The following is an 18,217-nucleotide window of genomic DNA, read 5'->3' on the forward strand; positions in this document are numbered from 1 at the left end:
ATTTTGAGTCTGGTGTTGTTGTTTTTTAAATAAATTCTACATATTTATTGATTAATATGATTGGTTAATGATTATTATGTCCCTTTCTTTATTTGATGTCAGCACCTGCATCCCTATTGATTACATTTGTACATCCATTTTAATGACATATAATTGTAGTGTAAGACATAGTCATAGCTTGTTCAAATACATAGGGACATATAACAGCGGCACATTAATTTAATTACACACACGTAAATCGTGTTTACCAGCCCCACGATTTACTTAAACACAATTATAAATTGTTCAGCAATCCTTCCAGATAAATGATTGTATATTATGTATTAACTATGTTAATGTATGAATGTCTCTACTACGTGAATAGTCAAAATTAGAAATGGAGTGACATAAAAAGCTACAGTTAAGCAATAAGAAAGTAGCCCTTCATAAATAATTCAATAAATCTGATCTCATGCGATGTAATATATTTTTTTACGTCAATTTTGTAAGTTGTTTATTTATTCATGAGAAATTATTACTAACTATGTTTCCACCAAGAGGAAAAAACAGGGTGGGTCAGTTAAACATGCTTTAAAGATAAGTACTGTTACAATAAAGAAAAAAACAAGTCACAAAGCTCTTACTTAATTCCTTGTTTTCTTCTGTTTTATACCGTGAGTGGACAATTGGCCTATTTTTTTTTTGCTGAAGGACAATTTGCCAAAGAACATTTTGCCTAACGGACAATTCGCAAAAGAACAATTCGCCGAAGAACAATTTTTGAATTTATGACCCAAATTTATCGTTTTGCCGGAAAAATTTAAAAAATAAGGAAATAGGGATTTTTTTTAAGGATTTCATTATAAATTAGCAACCCACCAACCCAAAAAAATCCAGCAAATAATCCAATGTTAGTACTTTTATCATTAATCATTAGACATTTTACTTAATCAGCGCCTGAGGAGGATTATATCAATATATGTTCTCGGCACAAAAGTTCATCCATGGATGTATTTTTACAAGTTTTTGTAACTTGTTAAATTTCATATTATAAAGAGTATAATGAAAAATAAAATTGTTTTTAGGTAGTTAATAGTACACAATTAATTTTACTAGTTAATTAACAGGAAATATAAATATCTCATTAAAAGATGTAAAGTTGCGTGTTTTATATTATTTTGTTGCGATATTTAAGTTGCAATGTACAATATTAATTCATTATTTATTTTTTTGTTTAACATCAAAAATTAAATTTTTCAGCACTCATATATATATTTTTTTAATAAAATAAAAACCCTTACCTTAGAATAGATTTTATTAATTAAGCTGGTCAAGGTAGTTTTTTAAAAGAATTTTTGATTTATTTTATTTGATATTAAAATGTATGAAATGTAATGAAGTAATCATTAAATATTTCAAATAAAAATAAATATAATATGAATTTTTCGACGATTCATTTTTTTTAAATACCTTGTGTTATAAAAAAGTAATTTAGCTTATTCCAGACATAATGCCTTGAATGAATTAATAAAATATGAAACCCAGAGGAAACAATCTGTATGATATAATATATGGTCCTTGACATGCATTAAATTATATAAATAAACTTGGTGTTATTGTCTAGAACTGATGTTGGATAAACTCCAAGCTATCATTGTTTTCTTCTGTGTGAGGGATGAGGTACTGTATTTATTAGTCTTTGCTTCGTTTTCCATGTAGAAACGTTTAGTTTGGACTTCTTCAAATTGCCTCTGCTTCTCTTTAAAAAATTATTCGAAAGATTAGATACTTTCATTTAGATGAACACTAATTCCATTGAATTGTTCAATCAGTTTTTTTTTTTTTAATCTTTGAAGTCTAGCCCTAAACATCATTAAATGTCATTCAAAATACTATGAATTACAGCACCATTTCTTTACTCATTGAAGACAAAGTTTTAAATGCTTCTAAGCCTTTAACAACTTGATGAAACTCATCATGTTCACAGACTCGGCTTCAGCACAATTTTTTTAATACTTTCACTAATTGTGTTTTTTTTTTTAATTACTCCGTATGATAATTCTATGGAATCAATATTTCTTTAATATATAGAATAAATCTAATTACATTTTGTTGATCAAAGTCATGAAGTGGCCTAGCATTGACAGTCTAGCTACATACCTACTATTCGTAAGTATATTTTGATAGTTATTAAAGGAGATCATTATTAATAACTAATGATCGACAGATTTTTTAAGAATATATATAAGGCAATTAAGTAATCATTTGAGACTCAAATTATGTTTAAATTAGGTATCTACTCGCATTTCAGATTTACTGGAATATTGTTTTTCAGCAAGATCCCCGGAAGTCATTTTTTTAATTTCGGGATGAGTAAATTTTGTGAAATTTAATCAATTTATTTGATGGTTTAAGAAGAAATATTTTTTTAGACTAATCTTGCTTATATATCTGTGAAAGATCCACAATTAGTACAATCCTAAGTTGGATGGTGTAGTTATAATTAAAACCTCTTTAAAACCTAAGAAAGAAACGGTACTATATCATACACAGAAGTTATAACATCTCATTTAATTTATTAAAAAACTATTTAAATACTATTAATAAAAACATATTTGCTCTCAACAGAATAAACAATCGATAAATACCAACATAAATAAAACACGAATATAATCTGTAAATACTGTACTAATCAGAATAGGAAGGAGGATCAGGATCACTCTCTATATATCACAAGAATCTAAAAACATATGATAGACTTCCTTGGAATAAGAGCCTTTCTGAAATTTGAATTTGTGGTAACTTCCATCCATACAAATAGCGATTATGGAATCTTTATCCGCTCCAAAAGCACAAATACAAGGACTCCCACCAGGCACATCAATGCGACAAAAGCTCCATTCTGAGTTAAAATATTTGGGTACAAAGCTTTTCGATGAAGCTAAGGAGCAGTGTCTATTCATTGTTGAGTCATCGACGGCAAATAAATGAATAGTTCCATGACTAGAAGTAGCACAGATCAAGGATGAATCAGAGTTAAAGTTAATGGAATTTATAGATGCGGGTTGAGAGCCACGACGTAATTCTGACAAAAGTGCACCATCAGATGTACTGAAAATTCGGATGAGTGTTCCTTTATCTGATGCTGTTGCAAGCTTTGTTCCTTGCACGTTCAGAGTAATATAGGTTATACAAGTCTCGTGGGCTTGAATGTCCAATGGGGATCGATCTGTATTGGATAAATCAATTATACGAACAAAACCTTTTTTATACCCAAAGGCCAAATAAGAATTGGATGAACTTGGGCTTAAGCAACAAATTCCTAACGGATTGTGAGTTGTTTCAAAGGAATGTAGTAGCTGCGGATTTGATGTAAATGTATATACTTTCACCATACTGGCTAGACCTTAAAAGATAAATATAAATTAGAAAAGTTAGACATGCAGTCATTTCTGCTTAACATATGAACAACTGGACTTAACAGATATACTCTGCGATTCTGGCATTAATATTTATTTAATGAATAATAGAATTTGTCAAGAAGTAATTGAAAAAAAATATTATGTAGTAACGGTTACAAGTTTACAAGTTAACATTAAAATAATCTTTCGAGCCTATATATATCCACAATTTTAATGTAGTTTGTAAGCACAAAAACATTAGATTGTTTAGCTCAAAATAAAAACAAGCATGGTACGAGATTATAAATGGAATTTATATAGCCTTGTCTCATTTATCGCTATATTTATTTGATAACTAAAAAAATAATTAAATATTTTTTACTTTGTTCATTGTTGCATTTATCGCACATCAAGGCGGATATTTCAATGCTTTCGACTAAGATAAAAATTCATTCAATAAATTGGTGTACAAGGTCACATAAATTAAACCAAGAAGCCCTAAAATATGAAGTTATATTTGTTTTACGTTTTAAAGATCCTTGGGATGGAAAAAATAAAAGACTCCTGATCTAAAACCATGACATTTGTATTCATACTTTGATATTCCTGGATTTGGTACAAGCTGGACATTAGATATTTAATTTCATAATTAAGAAAATCATTAAACGCGAGGAGTTACTGCAATAAGGATCTTGCAAGATAATAACCCAGTCAATAAATTGGTGAAAAAGGTAACATAAAAGGTGAACTAAATTTTGTATAAAAGTTTTTACAGACTAGGTTTAAATTTGGATGTTTTTTAAAACATCATATATGACTTTAACTTAAAAGGGTTCAATTTGTTTCACGTTTAAGGGATTAAAAAAGATAAAAGACCCCTGATCCCGAACCTTGACATTGTATGCATATTTAAAAAAACTTAATCTGTGAAATGCACAGAGGTTACTTTACCAATGAGGATTCGATCCCTCTTCAGACGAACCGTCTTTATTTCAGTTGGCAATTCAATGGTAATAACGGATTTCTTATTAAAATTGTCCCAAATGAGAACCTCTTGAGGATGTGATTCATACACCAGAGCTATAAAATCCGTTCGAAAAAGCATTTCCGCCGTAGTCACTCCGCCTTTTTCTTCATCTTCCCAGGACGATATCTCACGGAGAGGGTCCGAATTGAAGATACGAAACCCTTTACAAGTCCCCACGATGAAGCAGTGGTTATCTTGATTAAACCCGCTAAAAAGGACGCTTTTTCGACTCATACTAGTACTCAATAATCATCTAGAAAGAGAATAAACTAAAAAAGTAAAAAAAAACTTTCAATTCCATAACTAAAACAAGGAAATTAAAATCCACCTATATTAAGCTCAGGTTCAATCTTAAAACATTACGACTGACTGTAGTGGATTTATTTAATATTCTCTTTCATGAGAAACTAGACTTGTGTTTATTTCTTTTTTTTACGAGAATGCTCCTTTTTATATTAAAGGAAAAAAAAAGACTGGGATTTCATTTCATCATTATTATTAAATTTCAGTTTTTGCATGCATGCCTTAATTGTTTGTGCAGATAAGATAATAAGTAATATCTTGGCTAAAGTATGACTTTTGAATAGCCACAATTTTAAACCACTTTACCTAACACCGTTTATGGACAGAAGGTGAGCCGAACCCCAAAAGATAGAACTTTTTAAGTTACAACTGTCGCCATTTCACATGACTTTACATAAGATGTATGTATTAATGAAAAGTAAGTGTATTTTTTTTTATGAAAGTCATTGGCCCTCTATGATTGCTAATATATACTAAATTGACTAGCTATGAATCCAGTTGGCAGAACTGATATTTTCTTAGCCTTTTTATTTATTTCACAGCTACACAATAGTTAGATGAATGATGTCATTTCCTTTTTCTTTTCTTTTTTCCCTTTTTCTTTCTTTCTTACGAGGATCTCTGCATTGTTGAGACATGTCTACTCAAATCTCCAAAAAAGAGGAAGGTACGTAGCCGATCCCATATTTTAGTAAGGGATGACGGATATCTAACGATCTTCTCTATGCTCAGTTTGTTTCCGACGGCGTTTTCAAAGCCGAGCTCAACGAATTTTTGACGAGAGAGTTAGCTGAGGATGGTTACTCCGGCGTTGAGGTTCGTGTTGCACCCTTACGAACGGAAATTATCATTATGGCTACCAGAACCCAAAATGTTCTTGGAGATAAGGGCCGAAGAATCAGAGAGTTAACCTCTGTTGTGCAGAAGCGCTTCAGTTTCCCTGAAAATAGCGTGGAACTCTATGCCGAAAAGGTGGCCGCTAGAGGACTTTGCGCTATCGCTCAAGCCGAATCCCTCCGATACAAACTTATTGGTGGACTTGCTGTTCGACGTGCATGTTATGGTGTCCTTCGCTACATTATGGAAAGTGGAGCACGAGGCTGCGAAGTCGTCGTCAGTGGAAAACTTCGTGGACAAAGAGCCAAGTCAATGAAATTCGTTGATGGTCTCATGATTCATTCTGGAGACCCATGTAACGACTACGTCGACACTGCCTGTCGGCACGTTCTTCTTCGTCAAGGTATTCTAATACTCAATCTTGATAACATCCGTGTTCCAACATCCAATATTTTTTAGGTGTCTTGGGTATCAAGGTTAAAATCATGTTGCCCTTCGATGTCACTGGCAAGAGTGGACCTCGTAAGCCTCTGCCTGACACTGTTTCGGTTGCTGAGCCCAAGGAAGAAGACATTCCCGCCAATCCTTTCTCAGAGCCTAAGGCCGCTAAACCAGAGGCTCAAGTTGTTATGTAGATACTACTCTCAACCTATATCATGAAATAAATATTTAAAACCTATTTTTCCATTATTATTTCACTTAAATGTCAAGGAAGTATTTTGTTACAATATTTATTCATTTTAATTGCATACTCCATCGTATATCGTCTGTGCAATGTAGTAGTTTTATTTAACATTGCCTGATTGAAGACATGTTAAAGGGGAATTCATATTTTTTGAAGCAATTAATGATTGCAAATTGTGCAAAAGATTGTAATTTGGTACTCAGTAGCATACCAGGCTCTTCTATATAGTACATAATTATTTTATTAGCTAGGTAATCCGTATGAATATGTAACAAAAAAAAGTGGCTGTGTAAATTAAAATCTGTTAATTTCATATAAATAATTTTTGGCTGATGAAATAACGATAAGACTCAGAATCCAAAAATCAGAAGGTTTGCACAAATATTAGTATAGCTACAGGTCCTTACGATGCGAGGTTTTATTATAGTTCATATTAACAAGTTGCGTGCGAGTTGACCCATCAGTGGGTCGTTAAAAAAATTTCACAAACTTAACAAACATTGTATAAATGGGAGAATTTTAATTTTTTCTTTTCGTCATTAATTTTTAAAACATAAGAGCATACATATGAACAGAAATAATTGAAGAGCAGTCCAGTACATATATTAAGGTGTCCCATAAAATTAAAATTAATTGTTCAGAAATGCCTACCCTCAATTTTATTTCTATTTGATCGTAGCTACTCAATTATGAAAAAAAAAATCTCGACGAGAGCTTAAAGTCAATTGGATGACTTTTTCGTAGGGTGGATCGGGAAATTTGCATTCTAATAATGATTGCACAAAAAAGTACTTATTATAACTATTTTCACTATTAGTAAATAGATGCATGTCTGTTGTGTAAACCTTTGGTATGTCTAACTTGAAGTATCTCCAAGTAATTTAGTAAGACGTGTTTCAACTTTCTTCGGTCCATCCCACTCTATATAAAGTGATAATGTTGAGTTTATCTTTCAAAATTGATAAATAATAGGATTATTTTTACTTAATATTGCAATAAATTATTTTTTTTTTTTTGATATATTTTATTTTCAGTGTTATATTTTACTTCCAGGATATATATTCTAGTGTTCATGAACGCAACTTAGTAGGAATTACTTTCGTGCCTCATCTGTTGTAATTAAACCAAGGAAGTATTTTGCAAACTGTTGAAGAATATCTCAGCTGTAACATTAACTGCTTTAAGCTTTGACAATTTTTTTGGGGTTCAATTCAACCAGAATTACTATCCCAAAAAGATAGATCTTCACCAAAAAAATATAGTTATCACTAGATTTAAAAACATTCACACACCAAACCAAGAACCATCAAATGCTTCATTCGATGTAACATATCTTTTGCCATGTCCCGAGATATTGTCATTATTCAAATTTTCGACCATTTGTTCTTTAGTTTCTTGATCAACATCATCATTGAAGAATGTAAGGGCAATCATTCAAATACATAAATGATGATTAATTTTCTTTCAGGTAGCTTTTGATATTTTTTCGTAAGCTTTCACTGGTTTTAACTATCATAATTCATTATATTGTGCTTTGACTGCTAAAATACATTGAAGGCAAGGCTTATCGTATATTGTTACAATCAATGAACATAAAACATATATATAATAATCCTAATTTATCGTCTTTTTTTATTTTAAGGTGGTAACTTAATAAGGATATTTTCAGAGTATAATTGCTCTGATCATCCAACCAGCTTGGTACATGGCACAGGGAGGAATATTTTTAAATAATTGTCTCCACCTAAAAATATAATATATAGTTCTATGATCTCCATGTAATCATCTCACACAATTTCTTTTGATAGTTCAGTGCAACGATAATATTCTTATAAATCTTAAATTTCTAAATGTGATAAGTTACTGTGTACTAGGGATTGTGAGGAGTCTATTTTGAAGGAATCTATATTTTTCCAATTATCTATTGATTTTGAAAAGAAAACTCTCGTGACTCTTAAGAAAACCTGTTGTCTTAGAGAACTTTTTTTTTTTTTTTTCATATTTGAGTATTTGAGATCAAATCGAAAAAAAATCGGAGGTATACATTTACAATTTTTGAGAAAAAAAATTATGTTATATTTCATGAGACACACTAATATATAACAATCAATAATGTTTTTTCTTATATAATTCTGATTCGTCTAAAATATTGTATATGCTCTTTGAACTTCTTTTGCACAGTTCATTATTTTCACGTCTTTAGGCTAAGATTCATCTAATGTAATTTAATATAAGTCAACGTTTTGGAGAGGGTTATGTAATTTTCTTTAGAATAAACTAGAAACTTAAACTATTAATTAAAACCAATGTATCTGAATCATTATTATGCTCTAAAAAAATGTAAGTTATTTTAAAACAAAAATACATAACCCTAATCATCTACGCAGGCTGTCATTAAATTATTAGTGTTGGGTTTCGGTCTAGAAATCCTAGGCCGGTCTGAGACCGTTATATTTTTTGTTTGACCGAACTAATTCGGTCCAAAAAACAGATAAATTGTTTATAAGATGACATAATTTGTTTTTTCAAGTACAATGACGTTATACGAAGTTTAAACAGAGTTTCAACAAGAGTATTGATATTCTATATTTTTTCATCGAGGTTACGTGAATCCTGAACATTGTTTTTGTTTACATTTTATTTCAAACGTCTTGCCTACTCCTTTTCTTTTTAATCTCTTTAGAAATAATCAGTATATTTCCAAATCCCATAAATTCTAGTACTGACATAGTGGAACCTGCAAATCCCGCAACTCAAGAGATACGTACCTAATGTGCCTCGCACACGACGTGTTGCAAGCATTTATAATTTTTGGTAATAAAGAAACTCTTAAATTAAATTTGTTTTTAAAATTAATCAATTTTGACTTAAGTAACATTGAACCCATGTATTCAAAAATACTATGGCATAGATCTCGTATGGTCATTGAAATAACTATGACTTTAATTCAAATTTATCAATTGCATACTTATTCAAAAAATATTTATTTATCACAAAATAATTTTATTTCATAATCATAAACTTGGATTACGTTTAATATCGAAATAAAATCCTTACCAAACTACATTTCTTTTGATATATCACAGATATTGTATATTGACACACTCATATATATCACTTTCGGGTAGACGAGGTGGCCGAGTGGTTAAGGCGTTGGACTGCTAATCCAATGTGCTCTGCACGCGTGGGTTCGAATCCCATCCTCGTCGGCATTATTTTAGTTTAGTCCATATGATTCTTATATCTTTATTTTTTCAAAATATTTAAAAGCCTTTCAATTCAACGATACTGATTCAAATCTTTCATAATCCAATACATATGAATGAAATAATATTAAGTAATATTTATCACTAGTAGATAAAATGTTTTAGACCAATTAAAGAATCGATGTCTTTTAACTTCTCTTTTGAAACGTCATTATACTTCAACTGAGCATAAAATATGTATAGTTTGAGCAGTACATATTATTGGTTAGAAATTGATAACTGACTAATTAAACTTTTTTTTTAAGAATAAGGTAACTCAACTATTATTGTTATTATGGACTAAGATCTCATTAGCTACAGTGAGAGGAAATGCTAAATGTTTAGCGCCCATACATAACAAATTTTGATAAGCATATTTAAAAAAACACATTTCTATATTATATAAAGCGTTTTCTCTTGCATCATCCTAAATTGCATTATAATTGAATGAAGGAGATGCGATCTTAGGGAGAAAATGTTGATATAATTACTACATAAATCAACAAATTTCCAGAAAATCTTGATGAAACTTCATATAAATATAAAGACTTAATACCAGTATTGAATATTACTTAATGTGACTGATAAACAGTCATATTTGAATTAAATCAAAGTAATAATTCCTAAAGATTGCTTTAAAATGTGTGTTGTGTTTTCTATCGAGGGATTAGGGATAAAAAAATTAGGAAAATAAGAGAAAAATAAATCTAATTTCCATACGGAAATAACGGAAAAAATAACTGTATAACGATGTAATAACATATTTTTAATACATTTTAGGGTGATATACAATGAAGGCTTATCAATAGACAATGCCACTGTGGTACTTATGCACCCCTTTTTAATTTCTCATATACACCACAAATAAAGCTAACAATATGTGTAACTGCATACGCAACCAAGGTTAATTTGTATAAGGTGTGTCGATGAGAGATATCTCTGCTTTTGTTTACAATTGTACTGGCTATTTTGATGACGTCACAGAGGAGGAAATTCAAATTTATATAACTAATTGTATTAATACATCATTTAATAGTATTTAATTTCCTTATTCGACAATTCCTACATTGTTATCCTCCGACGATTACGGTACTAAAATTAATTTTAAAAAATAGATTAAAAGCTATTTTGAATAATAAAAAAATAAAAAATAGTTCACAACATACATTTTCAAATAAATATAGTATGGCGAAGAAATCAATGAAACATTATGAATAAGTGGATATTATGCTCTAAACATGAAATGCTCGTTTGAAAAAGATAAACTAATAATAACATCTTAATTTTTCATTCATCTTGAATATAATAAAAATAGAGTTCAATGCAATTATCTCGCTAATATAACCAAATATGATGCCTTGAATAAGCCTCTTTTGCCTTGTAATTTTGACTATTCTTTCTAGAGATAAATATATATTTTAATAACTAGGGAAATCAAGTTTTCTAAACCATCCCCATAGCATGAAATAGTTAATAATACTGACCAATAATAGTTATTTAACTAATAATATGAATAATTTTGAAGTCTCAACATGCCTGACAAGAATTTCGATAACAAATTAGTATTTGCAAGTCCAAAATAAAACCGAATGAATCAAATAATCGAAATATAATTTTGGATTTGTACATTTTAAATATTGTCTTCAATGAAACAACTTATAAATAGCTCCTATGGCACACACATAGTAATTTATTAATTTTTATAAAGATTCCAAATTTTCGAAAGAGTAATATTCCAATATGCTGACAAGCAATTTAGCTGCTTAGAAGAGAATCCCTGAGTCAATAAGTTTGGTAATTGCAACGACATTTAAATATTCTAATAAAATCTACAATCAGTTAGGAAGTCACTTATATTTTTTAACACATATTCACTTAATAGTTCCCAATAAGTATTTATAAGCAATAATATGCTTTGCTCACAAAACTATCAAGAAAAGAAAAGCACATTATCTTTAAAGTCTAAAATTATCTTCCACTTGTAATAAGTAATAAATCAATCTCTAATCAGGGGCGAGGCTTAAAATGGGCAGGTTATATAATTATCCATAGAGACCATACATTTCTACATCAAGGACACTTATCAATGAAATAGTTTTCTTAGGGTAGAACTGGTCATAATATGTATAATAAAACTAGGCAATATAAAGATAGATTTTTGTTTGTAATAGTTAATTTATTGTCGTCACTATGACAAACAGAATTTATAACGATGTAATAACATAATTTTAATATGTAAAGGGTAATTCAAAACGAGCAGTTTTTGGATTGTAGAAATAAAAAAACATAAAATATTATATTATGGTCGAAACTTTATTATGAACCGAAAAAACAATTCTTTACAATTATTTCTAGAAAATAATTCCCTTCATATGTTGGCCGCAACTGGTCTTTAAATGGTACATTCTTTCGTGCCAATTTTTATGACGCGTTCGAGCATTGTGACCGGAATCTCACGAATAACTTGCTCAATATTTGCTTCCAATGCTTCAATCGTCACTGGTTTATCCACATAGACTTTTGTTTTTACGTATCCCCAAAGAAAAAAGTCCAAGGGTGTGATATTACACGATCTTGGTGGTCAATTCACCGGGCCAAAACGTGAAATTAATTGCTCACCAAAATGATGCCCCAATAAGTCCTTTGCTACGCACGCTGTGTGGTAAGTGGTACCGTCTTGTTGGAACCAAATATCGTGGAGACCATGTGCTTCAATTTGAGGTACCAAAAAGTCTGTTCCATGGCGCGATAACGTTCGCCGTTGACGGTAACGTAGTTAAGGGTGATAATTTTGGTAAGAATAGAAAAGCGTGCGAGCAGAAGAGAAGAAATACTTATGGCATCATTGATTAAATAATATACATCTTCTTCTATCAATCAAGAACGTCATCATTCCCGCCTTTATTATTCAATATTAATATAATATTAGATGGTGATAGTCGATAGAGAACTGAATAAAATGCCTAAAATAACGTCGCCTTCTGTCTGGATTTCTGAAAATGGAGGCCCAGGAATTTGGGAATTACTTACCAGATGAGAAACAGATGGTTTGTCGGATTTGTCGAAATAAATGTGCCTTTGGTCTCCTATCTAGAATTACACGCCACTCATTATTCTCATCTCATATCAAGAGAATGGATATTCATCTAAAAAATCAAGTTAATGATGAATACATCAAGTCAGACTTTAACTCTGATCTCACAAAGATGCTTATTGCATGTAATATAACCTTATCAATTGCTAATCATCTATGTTCAAAAAATTTATGGAGAAATACACGAGTAAACCTATCCCTTCCCGAGGAGCCATCATTAAATTAATGGAGGACGTTGGTACTGATGTCATTTATAGAAATACATATAAAAATGTTTTGAGTCGTCCACACCAAATGACGATCAAGTTATCAGTAAAAAGTATAAAATATTTACTAATTTCGAAATGAAACTCTGAATTTTGTACTATCTAACAGTAAGTATTAAATCTTTTTTTAAATCTAACCCTAAAATATGATTCTATTTTAGCTAAACATATCAAGAATAATGATACACAACTCATTAAATAGTAAAAACAACTGCTTAAATGGTCACAACAACGGGGGTAGTAGCTTTGGATGGTTCGCAACTAGTTTGTCTGAGACTAGTTTCTTCACTTAAAGACTTGGGTATGATCATTAAGTTTTCCAATATTACATAGTCAATAAATATTACTTTTTTATCACTTAAGGCTTAGCTATGGTTGATAGGCTTCAAGAAATGGTGTTCAGAAAACTCATAAAAGGCAAAAACAACTGCTTAAATGGTCACAACAACGGGGGTAGTTGCATTGGTTGTAGCATTATAATTACCAATTGTGTATATATGTTGTTATATAAGCATAAATAGCGGAGAAAAAAATCTTTTTGATGCTCTTAATAAGGAGTAATATCGCCGGACATTACTACATAATTAGCTTTTGCTCTAAATCTTTACGATGTCATGTTAGAAAACTACAATAAGTCAAGAATGGTTGCCTGAATTGTCTTATCAGTTAAATTTGACTGCATGGATTAACTTTTCTTTTTTTAGATAAATATGAAATAAATGAAAGTGGGATTCTAAAAGCTGTTCTTACTAAGATTGGAAGAAGATATTGATTTAAATCTAACATTATTTTATGATTTTGACATTTACTTTATTATTAATAATTATTAAAATCTCATCGGTAGAAATATATATATCCTGTGTACAATTGTATATGCAACTTGCACATAAGGAAAAGAGGTGATGATCTTTTTGATTAAACTCCACGTCTGGCTTGTATTTTGCAACCTCAAGTTATGACATATTGAACTGAATTCCGATGTTAGAACAAGAAGATATTATTTGGATCAATCTATTATTTCAATATTCTGTATTTATAATTTATTGTTATTATTAGTTATATGATTCTAATTGTTTAATTTTGTATATTTAACTTAAATGTATGATGGTTTATTTTTTAGTATGTAGATTATATTTAATTTAAGCCTTCTATTTTAAATTTGGAACTTCAAATATATTTCGAAATACTCTTATTTTGTCGTTTTATTAGTTATTTTTCTGAGAATATGGTTCACAATAAATTACTATTTCATGGAGTGTGACGTTTCCAAATCTACTGTAACGGATAAAAATCGTCTAAGTCAATTATACGTAGTATATCTTTATTAAACATTTTGCTAATAAATACTTTCGTTACACCCTCAAAAATCATAATAAAGCAGGCAACTGATAAATACTGATGTGATTATCAGTGATAATCACATCAGTATTTTAAACAATGATACCATGTGTCTTTCTCCCCCTGTCTCCTCGCACGCCTTTAATTGGTTGGTTCCATTTTTACGTCCAAATACATAGCAATGGTTCACTATTTTCCATAACAATAATGAAAAAAAAGAGTTTTCATTGATATAAAACTTCATTATTCAGGCTCCCCAAAAAGACTGACATTAAAAATGTTTCTATACACGTGAAAACGCTTTATACAGTTACACAAAAAATAGCCATATTGAGTATAGCCAAGTTGCATGCTAAGAAAAAGTGTTATACCTTTAAAATCATCACACATTTTTCCATTTATTTATAATGCATTTTATTTTTCAAAAATTAGCCACATACTTTCGTGGGTTTCTTTCACGCCTACTGCATGCACAATTGACAAGAGGAACAGATAGAAATTTATTGTCGTTGTGTAGTAACTAGTAACCAGACATGAATGGTTCTAGGAGGAGGGTTTGCCTTAAACATGTTTGCCTTGTGACACTTTCGCTTTGTGACTTATGCCTTATGCCATTCTCGCCTTGAGACTTTTTCAGCCTTGTACAGTTTCACCTTACAACGTTTTCGCCTTGAGCCTTGTTTGCCTGGGATAATATTAATAGAGGGTAAACTACTTCTTCTTAGTTATATATTTGTTGGTTGAATTTTACCGTTGGATTCCAGCTTTAAGGAATTAGAAACAAAAAGGTAAACAAGATACACAATCACAATTCTTCAAACCTTAATTATAATACGTAGGTTTCAAAGCATTGGGAAGGAATCACAGAGTGTTACATCTACGTTTTGTTGTAAAGAATCATTGGCATTCATATGCAATCCATTTTTTCATCAAAATGCCATAAATAGATATTGAAATTTCTACTTACATCACTGACTAAACTAGAGTTATAAATCAAGATCAAAATGGGGACCTAGTCAATGAAAATATACGTGTATTTGTAAATATGATATGTTAAGTAAACAAAAATCCGGCAAATGATGATGTAGAACAAGTGCATACCGATTGTTCAGATAAGGGAGACGAATGCTCTCTTTTAGAAAATGATAAGACGAATGATGAAGAAAGTAGAAAACAAAACAAAAAATCCAAGCCTAATTTGGACGTCCATACAATTTTGGAAAGTCGTACTCGTGCTTCCTCTGTAGCAAAAAGAAGTAAACAGGATACAGATCTTTTCCCTGTAAGAGAGAAGAAACAGTCAAAAAGCTCTGAGTACGGTGATTCTTGATAGTTGGTCGACCACTCCTGTTATCCTTTTATTTATTTTTTACATTATTATAAAATAAAGCTATCAAACAAAAATACAGACCCAAATTGTGGACTTCTTTCCGACTAAAATTTCCAAAGAACAAAAATTGAATATGAGCATCAATAGAATAATTTCTTTAAATACAAGAGGGGGTAAAGATAGAAAATTGAGACATGCAGTGATGAATCACTTGGTGTCATTGGATCCTGACATCGTTTGTCTTCAGGATATTAAATCAGAGATCTCTTCTTCTTGCTATAATAACAGTCCCATTTGCTTAACTAAAAGATTTCATTGTTTCTTTAGTGGAAATGGATCCAATAGAGGAGTCTTGACTCTTATTTGAAAGAAAATCAAAAAAAAAAAATAATCCTGTATTAAAGAGTTCTCCTACAAAAACCAGTGGCATAAAATTTGAATTTCTTTAAATGGGATGAGCTTCAGTCTTATAAATGCCTATGGGCCGAATAAAAGGTGTACTTCCTTTTTTCAAGCAATTTTTTAATAACCAAATAAAGGCTTCAACTCCGTGCCTGCTAATTTGGAATTTAAATGTTGATCTCCATAAATTTAGTTCACACTATCCAAATCTTACTGCTCTACAAAATATAATTCTTAAGTTTAATCTTGTTGACTTAAACAAAAAAATTCAGTCCGGAAGAGGGAATCAGTCTTCCAGAATTGAATTGGCTTTGATTTCTCCTACATTGACTCATATAGTTAAAAAAACATTTTATAAACCTGAACTTTCCTCTGATCATAAATTGATCTGCTTGGAATTACACAAACCTTATAAAATTTCTCAGTTAAGTATACCAAAATGGTTGATTGAAGACGATAAATACAAAAATAAAATAAAAAAAGAATTGATAGGAGGTTTTAATGACACTTTTTCATCCAACCAAGCAACTCAAAAGCTCATAAAAATAATTCATTCAACGACTTTACGGTTTCTTTTGGAAAATAGGAAAGAAACAAGGTTATACGCCAGTCAAGTGGATAATGTCTTAATAATGAATCAATTTTTGCACGCATGTCTTTTTGGGGTTCCCTGAATTTCTTTAGAACTGCTGAAGTTGCTGAGGCCGAAATGAAAGAAAAAGTTGAGTTGGAAGGGTTTGTGTACAGAAGACTCAAGAAATTTTTTAAGAAAGACAGATTTTCTGCCCCCGGTGTTAATAACATTATTCATGAAGGAAAAGTTATAACTAAACCTGTAGATGTGTTAGACTACTTTCATTCCCATTTCCAAAACATTGTTGGCACAAAAAGAGGCCACTTGCCGAAAAGAGATGTAATTTCCACTGTTCAAGGGAATTATATCTTCTCCAAGACTATTATATCTAACTTTATTGGAAAGTATTATAAGGATGATAAAGCCTATGTTCCAGATGGAGTCTGGGGTAAAGTCTATTCGAATTTTAGCAATGAAGTCGTTCCGTACCTTTTTTTAAAATTGAACGTTTTATGATAAAGTTTGGACGACTACCCAAATCTCAAAGAAAAGGAAGAATTGCATTGATTCCAAAAAAAGACATGGGACAATCTATAGCCATTGGATACCAATTACGGTTCTGAATGAATCATATAGGATTCTCTCTGGAGTATTGGCTAAACAGATTCAACCAATTCTCAACAAAAAATTGTCATTGAACAAAAAGGATTTTTAAAGAATAGGAAAATTTCTTATGTTTCACGCAATATTCAAGCTGCAATTGACACAGTGGAAAGTAGGAAGAAGTTTGGAGCAATAATAGGAATAGATTTCTTCTAAGCTTTCAACTCTATTTCTCATAGGCATATTTTTAGATCTGTAAAAAGTTACTTTCGAAACGTTTTTTTAACCCCGTACGTGCCTTGCTTTATAACAACACTTCAACAATCTCATTGGATGGACTAGAAAGCCAGTCAATCACCTTAGAAAAGAGCTGTCGTCAGAGATGCTCCTCGGCTCCACTTCTTTTCATAGCTGCAATCGAAGAACTCGTTTTGGGTGTTACAAAAAGGCTTTGGGATGAGCTTTGAGGGATATCAGCATAATATTTATTTGTATGCAGATGATGTAACTTTAACTGTAGAGGTGCATCCTGAGTCTCAGCTAATTGCCAGAATAAAAGTCTTACTGAATTAGGTTCGGAAGTTTCACAAAAAAAAAAAAGATTGGCTGCTAATTAAAATAAAACCTCTATTTTACCTTTGTGCTCCTGGAAGCCTGAAGAGGATCTCAAAGTCGGAAGTTGTAAAGTTAGAAGAATGGTGGAAATTTTGGGTATAAAATTGAATAGCAGTGGTATTCATGAAGATAACTTGAGCGAAATTTGGACCTCAATTGAATTCATGAATTTGAATCATCGGAATATTTTAAAAATGGTGTTAAAAATTTTCTTATCGTAATTGTTAATTTGCATGTTTACCGTTATTTTTGATAAGATTGATTTTAAGAATATTACTTTAAATTCCCTCCAAAGCTATTTATATTTTTTACACTCTGTTTATTCTCTAGAAATATAAACGGGCATCCAGTAGAATTTATTTTCAATATATTTATATTCATTCAAAGAGAAAGCCCATCTTTTTAAATTGACCATGCCTAAAATAGTGGATCCCTCAGTGATCATTAAGAAGCTCGGTGGCACCAAGATTTGGATTTATATACCTGAAATAAAGTATTTACTATGCAAGCTTTGCAAC

The 18,217-nt window shown here is 30.8% G+C and overlaps 2 protein-coding genes, 1 long non-coding RNA gene and 1 other non-coding gene across 8 annotated transcripts; 3 read left to right on the forward strand and 1 right to left on the reverse strand.

Moving 5' to 3' along the window:
* Positions 1-2,535: 2,535 nt before the first annotated feature.
* LOC121119532 (WD repeat domain phosphoinositide-interacting protein 3) lies at positions 2,536-5,185 on the reverse strand. 4 transcript variants are annotated; one of them, XM_040714217.2, is made up of 3 exons: positions 5,017-5,185; positions 4,332-4,660; positions 2,536-3,385 (listed from the first exon to the last, which is right to left on the reverse strand). In XM_040714217.2, the coding sequence occupies exons 2-3, from the start codon at positions 4,639-4,641 to the stop codon at positions 2,703-2,705; spliced, it is 993 nt and encodes a 330-aa protein (XP_040570151.1). In that variant the 5' UTR covers positions 4,642-4,660; positions 5,017-5,185; the 3' UTR covers positions 2,536-2,702. The 4 variants fall into 4 exon arrangements, with proteins under 4 accessions (XP_040570151.1, XP_071745116.1, XP_040570154.1 ...); XM_071889015.1 differs by having other exon boundaries at positions 4,332-4,676; positions 5,017-5,129; XM_040714220.2 differs by having other exon boundaries at positions 4,736-5,102.
* Positions 5,186-5,387: 202 nt separating this feature from the next.
* RpS3 (ribosomal protein S3) lies at positions 5,388-6,226 on the forward strand. The gene is made up of 2 exons (XM_040714221.2): positions 5,388-5,950; positions 6,007-6,226. The coding sequence occupies exons 1-2, from the start codon at positions 5,563-5,565 to the stop codon at positions 6,180-6,182; spliced, it is 564 nt and encodes a 187-aa protein (XP_040570155.2). The 5' UTR covers positions 5,388-5,562; the 3' UTR covers positions 6,183-6,226.
* Positions 6,227-8,446: 2,220 nt separating this feature from the next.
* LOC139905689 (uncharacterized) lies at positions 8,447-14,029 on the forward strand. Of its 2 annotated transcripts, XR_011780696.1 has the most exons (3): positions 8,891-9,046; positions 11,833-13,138; positions 13,201-14,029. It is a non-coding gene; the product is annotated as an uncharacterized lncRNA (long non-coding RNA). The 2 variants fall into 2 exon arrangements; XR_011780695.1 differs by having other exon boundaries at positions 8,447-13,138.
* TRNAS-GCU (transfer RNA serine (anticodon GCU)) lies at positions 9,360-9,441 on the forward strand. Its single transcript has one exon. It is a non-coding gene; the product is annotated as a tRNA-Ser (tRNA).
* Positions 14,030-18,217: the final 4,188 nt, after the last annotated feature.

The sequence above is a fragment of the Lepeophtheirus salmonis genome, chromosome 6, assembly GCF_016086655.4.
Source record: "Lepeophtheirus salmonis chromosome 6, UVic_Lsal_1.4, whole genome shotgun sequence".
Classification (NCBI taxonomy): Eukaryota; Metazoa; Arthropoda; class Copepoda; order Siphonostomatoida; family Caligidae; genus Lepeophtheirus; species Lepeophtheirus salmonis.